The 12,363-nt window shown below is 33.6% G+C and overlaps 2 protein-coding genes across 2 annotated transcripts; both read left to right on the top strand.

The window, feature by feature from the left end:
• Positions 1–3,881: 3,881 nt before the first annotated feature.
• On the top strand, positions 3,882–5,444 carry LOC118057429 (uncharacterized). Its single transcript, XM_035069999.2, has one exon. The coding sequence runs from the start codon at positions 3,882–3,884 to the stop codon at positions 4,866–4,868; it is 987 nt and encodes a 328-aa protein (XP_034925890.1). The 3' UTR covers positions 4,869–5,444.
• Positions 5,445–10,896: 5,452 nt separating this feature from the next.
• Positions 10,897–11,653, top strand: LOC118057432 (uncharacterized). The gene has a single exon (XM_035070006.2). The coding sequence runs from the start codon at positions 11,071–11,073 to the stop codon at positions 11,506–11,508; it is 438 nt and encodes a 145-aa protein (XP_034925897.1). The 5' UTR covers positions 10,897–11,070; the 3' UTR covers positions 11,509–11,653.
• The last annotated feature ends 710 nt before the right edge of the window (positions 11,654–12,363 follow it).

Here is a 12,363-nt window from a genome sequence, read left to right as displayed (position 1 = left end):
CACATATTTATATATAGCTCACCTATTAAATCTTATAATCAGTTAAAGTAGTGATTGATGCATGTGTTTATTTAGTATTGTGGTGTTGAATGCTTTTTAAAAATATTTTTTTAATTTAAAATGTATCAAAATCATATTTTTCTAGATTTTTTTATTTTTGATATCCGTATATCAAAATCATTAAAAAAATATAAAAATATCAATTTAATACTTTTATGATGAAAAAACACTTTAAAAAACAAGTTATAACACCAAAAACAAACACTCATGAAGAATCAATATATGAAGCTGAAATTAAGATAAGTTGTGATTAGATTTTAGCTTAATTAGAATAGCAATTAGTCTTTAATTATCCAAATATATAAGAAAGTTTCTTGCATTCGTTAAAAAGCAAAAAAATGCCTTCCAACTTTTTAACTAGTACATTAATGTGATTTTTTATTTAATTCTAAGAGATTGATCATATAAGATGTTTGATTTTTTTAAAAAAAAACTCGTTTAATTTTTTTAATGTATTTAGTTGATGTGAAAGGTATATTTTTAAAATTTTATGAAAACAAATTAATATTGGCTCAACTTTATTTTAATTTTGTTGAGTACGCAATCCTATTTTTCACTTTGAACTGGTAAAAAAAAAAAATTCAAATTTCTTACTTTTCATGAAGGATTAGACCCAATAACTAAAGATCCATGATTAACTAATATTGCACATCACCATTTAGTTATTGTAATTTTCATATGTATAGGTCTAATTGGAGCATTGTTCATGGTATAATAGGTATTATAGAGGTTCATAAAGGTTCATTAACATCTATGGCTCCATGAGTCTATATGTTTATATACATATAGATCTTGTTCATTGATTAATGAAAATATACATAAGCTCTATTTTCCCATGTCATTCTATAAGTCTATTTATTTTTGTGTATGTCATCGTCACTCTCTGTAGTAGCATCCACATATCCAAAACTTAATTTGAAAACTATAATTCAACCCGAATGTTTTTGGGATGCTCCTAATAACCAACAAATGGAAAATGTATTTTCTTGTGTGGATCCTATTTCAATGGGAACTTGATGAGTAAATCTGCCTACAATTCTTGCTTGATTAGAAAACATTTTTTAGTGTAAAATGATTTTTATTATTAACAAAACCTAATCAACATTGGAAAAGCACTATAGACACAATCCCATTTGTATTGTTCACCAGAATAGTGTAATGAAATCTTTGCTATTTAAACCAAAAAATATTGAACTCGTTATTAGATGCAATGTGGTCTTTTTACAAGGCGTATTAGTCACCACCAAATTGATTGAGGATAAATAAGTCTTTTTTTATTTCAAAAACAAAGTGAAACGGTTAAAATTATTTAAAAGCCAAAATTTTAAAACTGGATTCCAAGGACTTTTTTTTGTTTTTTTCATAATGATTTTTTTGTTGTTGTTATTATCAGGTCATCTGAAGGACAATTTGATATTTTCATAATATAAAAAAATATTAAAAAATTAAAGCATAACAAAACAACCAAAATGTGTTTGGAGAAAAATATTAAAATTGGCCTCAATAGGTTGTTTTATATTTTCATAATGATTTATTATTATTATTATTAGGTCAAAGGAGAGGAAACTTAATATTTGCATAAATATATAAAATAATAATAAAAAAAGTAGTTAAAGCATGTGAGAGGCATCTCTAGGCAACAAAAATACCCATTTTGTTGTGTCATTGGAAACAAAGTTGTGTTTTCTTCCTTTTGAGACAGCATGTGTGGCCAATGTTGTCATAGTTTGTCACCGACAATGCTTTCTTTACCCCCCTTCTTTTCTCCCCACAAAATTCATACCGGCAATGCAAAATTTCAAAGTTGTCATATGATTTATAGGGGTTTTACACTTTAGTCTTTATTCTTTTGATTTCTAATTTTTATATTTTTCCCTTTTTGTAAAACTTTGATTATTTTTTAATTTCATTATTCAATCCCAATTTGTGATATGTTTTTTTTTTCAATTTGGTCATCATTCTTTTGATTGTTTTTTTCTTTTCAATTAATTTTTATAATAATGAAATTAATTTCACCATTAAATTAATTTTTCTTTTCAATTTCACCATTCGATAAAAAAAATTATTTGTATTTTTTATTTCAATCTTGATCCTCATTCTTAAATTATTTTTTTCTTTTCAATTTCACCCTTATAAAATTTAATTTGTATTTTAATCTTGATCATTATATTTTTTGTTTTCTAATCCTTTTGTCTAATTAAAATTATTTTTTCAATTTCATTATTTAATATTTGATGAATCGAAGAATTAAGTTTTATGCTTTTTCTAGATAGAGTGCTTTCAAACTAATGACTTGGTTCATACTTTTAAAAAGTTAACATGGGTTGACACTGAGCTTTTTTTTTTTTTTTAAAAAAAAAAGGTTTGTGACTTTCTTCATTTTCTTTTCAATCTCGTGACTTGGGTTGCGGATCTGGTTGGATAACCTGAGTTGGCTTCGACCATGATTACCAGAGTTACAAGTTTAACATGTTAATTCGAGTTAATTTGGCCTAAGTTTTTTAAGTACATTTTTTACCAAACTTTGTTATTATATATTTAATGGGCTGAGAATTGAGTTACATCATTTATCTTCTTTTAAAAAATATTTTTTTCCATGTTGTCATAATTTTTTAAATTTAATTTATCTACTATTATTATTTAATTTTTTATCATCTAATTAAATCAAAACTATGTTATTTAATCCTATGGTACCTAATACCATTAACCCAAGTCAAAAAAAAAAAAAAAAATCAAGCCTGCAGTGTATCGTGGTTACTGTTGTAATGGAATCTATTATGACAGGGATTTGACTAAGAATTAATAGATATGCAGTAACATTAAATGCACTTTAATTTCAAGGAGTCTTATACTATACTTCAAATGCATTAATTAACGTAATTATGTGATGATTATCGATACCTTCCTCAGACTGGGTCAACCACTGACCACATCTAAGATTTCAAGCCATAAATTTCTGCTGTACTTTTTTTTTCCCTCGTCCTCTCTGTCAAACTGCAAACACCAGGCTTGCTGGATCATAAAGACTGTAAAACCTCTGTCCTTAAACCCAAAATGGAGCTGGACCCGATCAGCAACAGCAACCGTAGATTTCATAAGCCTTTTCAGCTACTATACCATCCCAAGATTCCTTTTCCTACACCAAAAAAATGCTGGAACTTAAACCAATTATCAAATGATAAAAAAATCCTGGAAGACCCACATTGGAAAGCCAACTTCTTGATGATTCAGTTTTTTAAAGTTTTGACTGGTCATCTCTTACCTCTTCCCATCTCGTGTGCTGTCATGCTACTGAGGATTCTACACATGTATGGGAGTAAGTATTTTAAGCTTATGTATAGAAAAGCAAAAACACCTTGGATTCATTAAAGTTGTCTTGCTAGAGGGAAAAGATGAGAAAAAAGGTCATGAAAACGAAGGAAACAAAAACAAGTTTATAAAATAGAAAATCCAGGTAAGAGAACAACTGGGTGATTGAATATAAAAAGGGGTGTTCTTCTTCACAGTCCACTCACCGCCATCTATTTGCCACTTAGATAGTATTTCTTTATTTCCATTAATGCTGCCAAGGAAACCTCTGGCACCATCTGTGCGTTGATACAATACATCTTGCAACCACTAAGATCTCTCTATCTACCTGCCTCTCTTTCCTTAATTATGCAAGCAAAATCAGTTGTTTTTTTTTTCCAACTCTCTCTTTAATTCTCATCTTGTTGTCTCACTTCTATTCGCTGTTCACTTCCTGCAGCTCTAAACTAGGCTCCCCCCCCCCCCGCTTACTGTAGTTAATTGAAAGAGAGCAGGTTTTCAAGCTAATTGCAATGCAAGACCATCCAATCGGGATTCCTGCTTGCTTTACATCCGGTGAGAAGGTAGCTGATGATCCTGCCACAGTAACCAGGTCAGGGCAGAGTGTTTTCATGTCTGCTTATCGTACGAAGATTGCCGATCAGTGTCGTTTGATCACAATAACATGGTGCAAGAATCTGTTACTCCATGGTCTATCAGTATCAGTAGAAGGTCCTGAAGGAGAGAGTCAGTACACCTGCAAAGTGGAGCTGAAGCCTTGGTATTTTTGGAGGAAACAAGGCTCGAAACGGTTTGTAGTGGAGGGTAAAGCTGTGGATATCTTCTGGGACCTCAAGGCTGCTAAATTCAATGGTGAAACTGAGCCTAATTCTGAGTATTATGTTGCTGTTGTTTGCGACGAAGAGGTTGTGCTTCTTCTTGGTGATCTAAAGAAAGATGCTTACAGGAAAACTGGGTGTAGGCCTGCTCTTATTGACCCCATTTTGGTTTCAAGAAAGGAGCACATATTTGGCAAGAAGAAGTTCGCTACAAGAATCAAGTTCCATGATAAAGGTCGGTTTCATGAGATCTCAATAGAGTGCAAGAACGGAAGTAATAGTGGCAATATTGTTAGCAATGGCAATTCTATTAATGGGGATGAACCAGAAATGGAGATAAGGATAGATGGGCATTTGGTCATTCATGTGAAGCATCTTCAATGGAAATTTAGAGGTAACGAGTATATTAACCTTCGTAAACTAAGAGTGGAGGTATACTGGGATGTCCATGACTGGCTATTTAGTCCTGGTTTAAGGCATGCTTTGTTTATCTTTAAGCCAATAATGTCATGCACATCTCTATCATTACTATCAACTTCATCTTCATCACCTACACTATCTTCATCGACATCGACACCAGTGTCCTCCCAGACAGGAGGTTCTGGTTCACTAGGGGGGCTAAATGCAGGTGGCGGATCATCTGATTTCTGCTTGTTTCTCTATGCTTGGAAAGTTGAATGACAGTAGCGCCAATGCTCCATCGTCATCAACATCCAAAAGAATAAGGTTGTAAAAAGGAAAGGAAATATGGGGTCTCCATGGGAGGGGCCAGCAGCATGGGGTGGTGAGGATACAGATTGGGTTAAGAGAGTGACAGATGATTGGGTTGAGAAAGAAATGGGATCCAAGAGAGAGGCTGGGAGTTAGTTACAGCTGGGGATGAACAAGTGGGCATAATTGGACAAGACAGATTGTATCAGATAACATGGCCAATATTATTTCACATCTAGAGGCATCTTCATGTTCACTTTTCTCCAAAATTATCTTTTCGTTTATCTCTCTTTCACTTGATCTGGTCTTGAAATATGAGAAGTTTGCTTTCAAATTATGTGTAGTATGTGGAGTGTCTTAATTTTATATACAGGAAAAAAGCTATATGACGACATGTTTTCAGGAGGCTACTGAATGTCTGTATCCGGCAAAACAATGCAAATGCATGTGATGATGGGCATAGGGGAGGATATAGAGGGGCTATGGATGACGCAGAGCACATGCAAGTTTTTGTGCATATATAACCTTTTTCACTTGCTTTGTTTACTCCTCCCTTTTTCCCTTTTCATATACTATTTCTGAGCAGTAGCTTGTCATTATAGAATGATGCAGCAATAAACATAAATAATTACAGGATCATGTCTAAATTAAGGTGTAATAATAATAATAATTGTATTTGTGCTGAAGAATATGGGCGACAAAATACTTGCTTTTGCTGGACTAGCAAGTGGAAACAATTATTTGTAAACAACAAGATTGCCGCCATCAACAACGATTGCTACAATGAGATGATGTTGCCAATGGCTATTCAGTGCCTTCCATCGTTATTCTTTCACACCAGAAAAAACAAAAAAAAATTATAATAAATTAGGCATAACAGATTTTTCTTCAGGGAAACTAGCTGTCCACTAAAAAAAATCTAATCTCGTCACAAATCAACGTTTTTATGATCTTTATTTACCAAAACCAATCCACTTTGCCAGGAAGTGCTTCTGTCGGTGCTGCTGCAGGAGCTGCAAGGTCATTAAAATGATTGTAAACAGTAATATTAGAGTTTGAAGAATGAATATTAGTGGGATTAAAAAATAAAACAAAATTAGAGCTTGGAGTTGGAGTTCGAAGCAACAGAGATTATCAGAAGAACTAAATACCTGCTTTTGTTGTATTGTTAGGTTTCCCATTTCTCACATTATTAGAATTTTTATCTGAATTCTGTGGGATGGCTTCATGTCGAGAGACAGGGGTTGGCCTGCTCTCTGTTCCTCTATGGTCCATTTGTGCTCCATTATCACGACCACCTATATGTTCAGCAGCAAAAATAGAGAAACAAAGTATGAACTGCCTTTGTACGTTGACAGAAAAAGTGTAAGAAAAGGAAAGAAGGACATGGATTCATGCACCACAATGATCAACTTCAATTCAATTCAAAGTACTTGCTAAGCATTTCTATAAAATTAGAAGTCCAGTGTCATCTGCATGGTGATTATCTAGAATTTTGTTTCGACTCTTGTTCTACATCAACAATCCTAAGAGACATCAAGTAGATAAATACAATAAGTAAAGGTAGCTGCTTACTCTCACTGGGGGGCTTTCCATAGTTGTGCCTTAATGCTCAAATAAAGGAGCTGTCTCTTTGATCTTGCATCACCAATAGAGAACCAAAAAGAAAGGAAATAAACCACGAGACAAGAATAACTTGAAACTTATTTCCTGATGGTTTGAATGCGTATGAAAAACCATACATTGATCGAAAAGGGCATTTCTATATTTTGGGGTTGAGCCAACTAGAAGCAACTGAACTGCCTCTGCATCTCTTGTCATAGAACAGGTAGCTGTAGCAGAGGAAACTGTCGAGAACTCAAACCAAGAAAAACAAGTGATTTTAACTGCGTTGCTATACTTGAGCTGTTAATACATAATTTAGTAATTTACCAAAAGCTTTTTCAGCACTGGAGCTTGAAGTAGATCATAGGCATCTTCACAGTAGTTATCGGTAAGAATAGTGCACTGTGATCCAACCTATGCAGAGAACCAGTAGCATTAAGTACAGATAATTAGTGATGACTTAAACCACTCATTAACACAGAAAATCAGAATAATTCCAACATCTTATACTCATCTTATCATATTGATTGTTGTGGACTGACCTCGCCGTTAGTTCTGAGGATATCTTGCCCAACAACAAGAATGTTTTAATTTCCCTTCCATCATTAGACTCTCCAAATCTACCTGCACCAAATGCCAAGCACAAAGTGAGTAACTTCTATAACTGCCGAGGGGTGGTCGCCGGGGGCTCAGTTTGGAACCGGGACTTTCGGTATGATGACTGCCGAGGTGGCAGATTCAGGGCCGGTGGATCCAAGAGTGGGGAGGAACGGTCGTTAGATTGGTGGGGGCTGCTGGGGTCTGGAACTGGGGCATTGAAATTAGAGGGTGGTTTGAGGATGTTGGAGAACCACCCTTGGAATTGTGATGCTGGGGATGGCTCTGCAGGAGTCTCGACTAATGATTCTGATTTATTACGGCTATGTTTTTTGCTGATTTGGTTAGTATTTCTCCACTGAAGGCTTCCATTGATCTGTGCCTGAAGAGACGAGAATAATTGTGTCACAGGAAATGTAACATTGCATTAGCATACCACAGTACTGAATTGCATTTCCTTCATCTCGCAGCACATGAATTAACTGCAATTCATCTCTTACTTTCTAGCAGACCTGGAGAGTAGGTCCCTCCTATCAAGTATAGAGGCTGACGACAGCCTGCCAGGAACGGCTGCAAACCTCGGTGATCCAACTAGTCTAGAAGGGGATTCACACCTCGAAGGAGATGACGCCACCATACGTATAGCTTCTTCTAGCCACTCCTGAGTTAACTTACTGCTGTGGCTCCTTGTACTGTCATCGAAACTTTCTTCTTCGTCTTCCGAATGGCCCCCAGTTAAGTCATAGGATCTCTTGTCATTGTCCACGGTTCCAAAGAACATGTCATTCATGAAATCTGTGAGGTCTGGTACATTCTTGGTTTTGTTTGGTCTCTGACTCTCAACAATTTTCTTTTGCAGGGTTATAGACCCTTTGCTTTCTCTCGAGGACTCCCTGCTAAATCTCCTATCCATCATCATCATGGCCGAGAGAGAGAGAGAGAGAGCTGCTTTGATTTTGATTCATATCACAAGAGTACGTTTGCACTGTCATGTATATCGATCTGCACATCTACCTGGACAAATAATCCAATATTTGGGACATTGAATTTGATAGTATCAATCAAAGGAAAGCTATATGGAAAGAATGTTAGCCGGCATTCCCTTTGCCTGTTTTTTTCGTTGCATGTATACACGTTGTTGAGGATGGAAAACGTTCTGGTAATTCTAAGCAAATCATGTTTTGTCTTTCCTGACGTCTGTTAGCTATATTTTCAATCAAACTGCAAGAATTAAAGCTTAATTGTACACTAAGCTGGCCAAGGAAAACTGGCATGGCTTCATATTGTCCATTTCCTAAATAAAGAAGCATCTATATCCTACCGAAGCAACAAATCATCATCTGTCGCCCAAAAAATGATCTGAACCTCGAAATTCTAGCTAAAACTACTTGAGATTCTTGGATTCAGAACTAGAAATCGGGTTGACATCAGTAAGGAGAGATTTCAGGGGATGGGAGAACAATAACTTTATGATTAAGATGGAGTGCATATTAAAATGAAAAATGAGACTCTGATTAGTGAAGCTAACTAAGTTTATGCATGCATTTTCTCTCGATGAGACAATGTTTATGCATATTAAACAGCCCTCGAAGACAAGGATCATAAATTTATCAGAGCTCAGCTTCCAGGTCGATTCATGAAGTTCAAACCTACAGTACAATATAAAGTATGTTCCATGGAACGCGGAGTTATGAGAAAAGAAAAGGTATCTGGTCTAATATATGTTTGACAAAACATTGGCGATGAACAGACTGATGAGGCTTAGAAGGTGCATGCATTCATTAATTAAATAAGGTGTATAATAAGGATTAAGACTAGCATGTATCACCGTTCTTGAACTTGCATCAGAGCTTGGAATATATCATCTTATTCTGGAGTCAGACTCTCTCCTGGTAGTGATTTTCCTTATAAAGCAGGTTGAGAAAACAGACAATAATTATACTTTGGTTGTTAGAGAGTGTACGCTTTTGACTAGATATTGGAAGGTCAAGTTCAACACACTTTCAACTCTACGGCAGACTGGTTGGCGATTTCGTTGGGTTATTTTTCAATGAAAAACTCGTTGTTTGTTATGTTAATGGGTTTTATTTAATCAGAAGAGTTCAATGATAGTTTTTTTTTTTTTTCTTTAAACTTTCTTGAGAAAAGAGATTGTGCTTGGTTTAGAGATTTTTTTTATTCGATTAATTATTGTGTTTCGGGTAGTTTTTAGTGTTTTTTTGGATGGTATGGAAAGGTTTTTATGGTATTTTGAAGGTATTTAAGATGTAAATAAGTTGAAAATAGATTTTAACCAAAAAAATTCCTCTTATATTTTTTCCGGACATCACAATAATAGCTGGAATTTAGATAGTAACTCAGAAGATGACGCGTTATCTGACTCAACAAGCAATGCATTACCTGTTTTTTTATTTTATTTTTTTAAAGAATAAGGGGTGAATAATTTGTCATCCTTCTTTAAAAAAAAAATAATGATTGGCCCACTTGCTTGAGTTTTTTTTTTTTTTTTTTAATTTCTTTGTTTAATGTTGGGTTTTTATTTAAAAAAATTTATCTAATTTCCCCTTTAATATTTGATGATTTTGAATAGGTTTTTTGTATTTTTTATCATATAATAAAATAAAAAATTTAATTGAATGTACTAGAATCCAATTCCCAGGTCATTTATTTAGCAGATGGATCCAGAGTTAAATTGGAATGTCTTTTTCTTTCTTTAGATTTTTTTTTTTTTACTCTTGTAAAATTAAAAATGTCATCTCAAAGATAATTACACATAATTTAATTTAAAATATAAACTAAATAAAGAATCAAGTTTGGAGTTTTCAAACTTGACTAATTATATCAGGTTTAATATCACTATCAAAAAGTTTTCTACAACCTAAATATTATTTTTTTTAATTCAATTTTTTTCTAAACCACACCATAGTGCAGGAAATAACCTAGTGAATACTAACCCACGTCACCCCCATGTAATTAATTAAAAAGTAGTTAAGTATCATTTAAAGCTTTTCTTCCTTAATTTTGTTTTTAACTTGTTTTTGGAACAAAAGCAAAATCTTGATTGTCTTAAAAAAACCCCCACAATATCACCATTTTTGGACAATTAGTTGTTATTTTTTTATGTTGTTTAAAATTAATAAATAAATTTTTTTTATTTTTAATAATAGAATATAGAAAACGGAAATGATATCAAAGAAATCTAAGTTTAAAAGTTTTTTTTGTCATGGATTACTGAAATTTTGAAACTTGGAAAATTGCATACAACGTGATTTATATTTTTATTTTCAAAAACCCAATAAAAGAATCATCATGCTAAAGAATTAGATGATGGCATCGATTGTCATGAAAGGTGTATATATATATATATAAAATGGTTTAAGATGAACGAGAGTTCAATTTTAAGAGCTTGCTTGTTAATGGTTATAATTATTTTTTAAAGTATTTTTTATGCTGAAATATATCAAAATGTTATTATTTTTTTATTTTTTAAAAATTATTTTTAACATTATAGCATTAAAACTATCTAAAATACATAAAAAAAAAATTTTTAATAAAAAAATAATTTTGTGGAACATATTTTTCATCGTGTTCCTAGGAGAACACAGATATTAAAAATACTTATAAGAATTTATAAATGGTCCACACGTTAAATGAAAAAAAAAAAAAAAAAGACATTGAATATCTGTGTAATTGTGTACTTATCAATGGACACAAACTAACCACTTCTCAAAAGGATGGGAAATATTTCTAATCCATAAAGAAATTAAAAAATTTACCATTTATCAATATCTTATCTGTCCATGAGGCCATAATTCAATCAAGAAAGAAGATAACAAACTTTCATGGCAGAAAGCATAACGACACAAAAAAGCTTATCTATCAATTTTAGCAGCAATACTGTGAGGCTCTAGTTTAGCCAAGATAACATGGCCCGGAACAGTAAACCTTGTTGTAGAAGATACCATAAAGTATGAAGAAGAAGACAGAGCATGAAGAAGATGAACATAAGCGTGATCTTGAAATACTCAAGGCTGTGGCACAGGCATGGCATGGTCATTCTGGAAGCTCAAGGTCTACCAATGAATACGATGCATATCGCCAAAATTTTCAAAGCAAGCCTTCTCGGTTCAAGCTAGAAGCAATGAACAAGTCATCAGCCAAGAGGGTTGAGAGTGTAAGTTGGGATTTCAAGCAATCACTGTGGGATTCCTATGAGATTGTGAATGTGTCGAAGAGGTTGGAGAGAGAGCTTGTTTTGGAAGATCCATTTAGCGGGCTAGATACTCACAGAAGGGTGTATAGTAAGAAAAGAGAGAGTAAGAAAAGTCTTAGAAATTTGTTTAATCTCATGTCTTCGAGGAGATTCAATGAGGCTGAAGTTCCTCGTGAGGATAACAATCAATTTTGATGTTGCATTTTTACTAGTCCTGTCTTGTTCTTGACTTCCAGCTTATGTCAGTTCTATCTCCAGGTTTTGCAGTGAAGAATGCTAAATAGTGCAATCTTCATTGAAAAAAACCTGACATGAAAATTCAAGTTTTGTTTTGCAGGTTGATTTCACACTTTAGCCTAAGAGGAAAATTAAAATCAAATTCATATGCTGTGCTTTTAGTGACATGGAAATGTCTTGCTACAAGTATTTGCCTTGTCATGAAACCACATCACAAACAACCTAAGACTTGTACTGGCAGACAATGTATTTTCAGTAATGCAAAACACTTCTGTGTTTTTCTACTAATCGACATATGTTCTCTTTTTCAGAGCTATTATTCATAACAGCAGTTTGTAATGTAGAAGAGCATTGCTAGTTTAAAACCAGCAGATTTGTTATGATTTTTTTTTTTAACTATTTTCCTTGAGAAGGAGACTAGTACAAGCAAAAGATGAAATTGCATGATAGCAATCAATTTTGATCCTTGATTTGTCAACATCAGATGAGGAATACTGTAATAGAATTCAGGATTCTGTCAAATTGAACAGTTTATTTGCACCAGATATTGGAAAGGGTGTGTTGTTCTTTACTCAATTATTGTGGTCTGGTCCTCTTCATGGTAGATTCCCTGTAAAGAATTTCAACTGTTGACCACACAACGTCACCATAATTTGATTGCAGCTCTCCAGCAACCTGATGACTGTACTGAAATAAGGTAAGCTAACATGATCTCATCATGGTCCAACTATTGATTAATATTCCCGCTAAATTGGGAACAATGACCGAATCCCCACTTAATTCTAGGCCGGTGTCGACTATATGATACTGTTG

This window comes from Populus alba, chromosome 15, assembly GCF_005239225.2.
Source record: "Populus alba chromosome 15, ASM523922v2, whole genome shotgun sequence".
Classification (NCBI taxonomy): domain Eukaryota; kingdom Viridiplantae; phylum Streptophyta; class Magnoliopsida; order Malpighiales; family Salicaceae; genus Populus; species Populus alba.
Note: the sequence above shows the minus strand (reverse complement) of the source record. Positions and strands in the feature narration are given on the sequence as shown.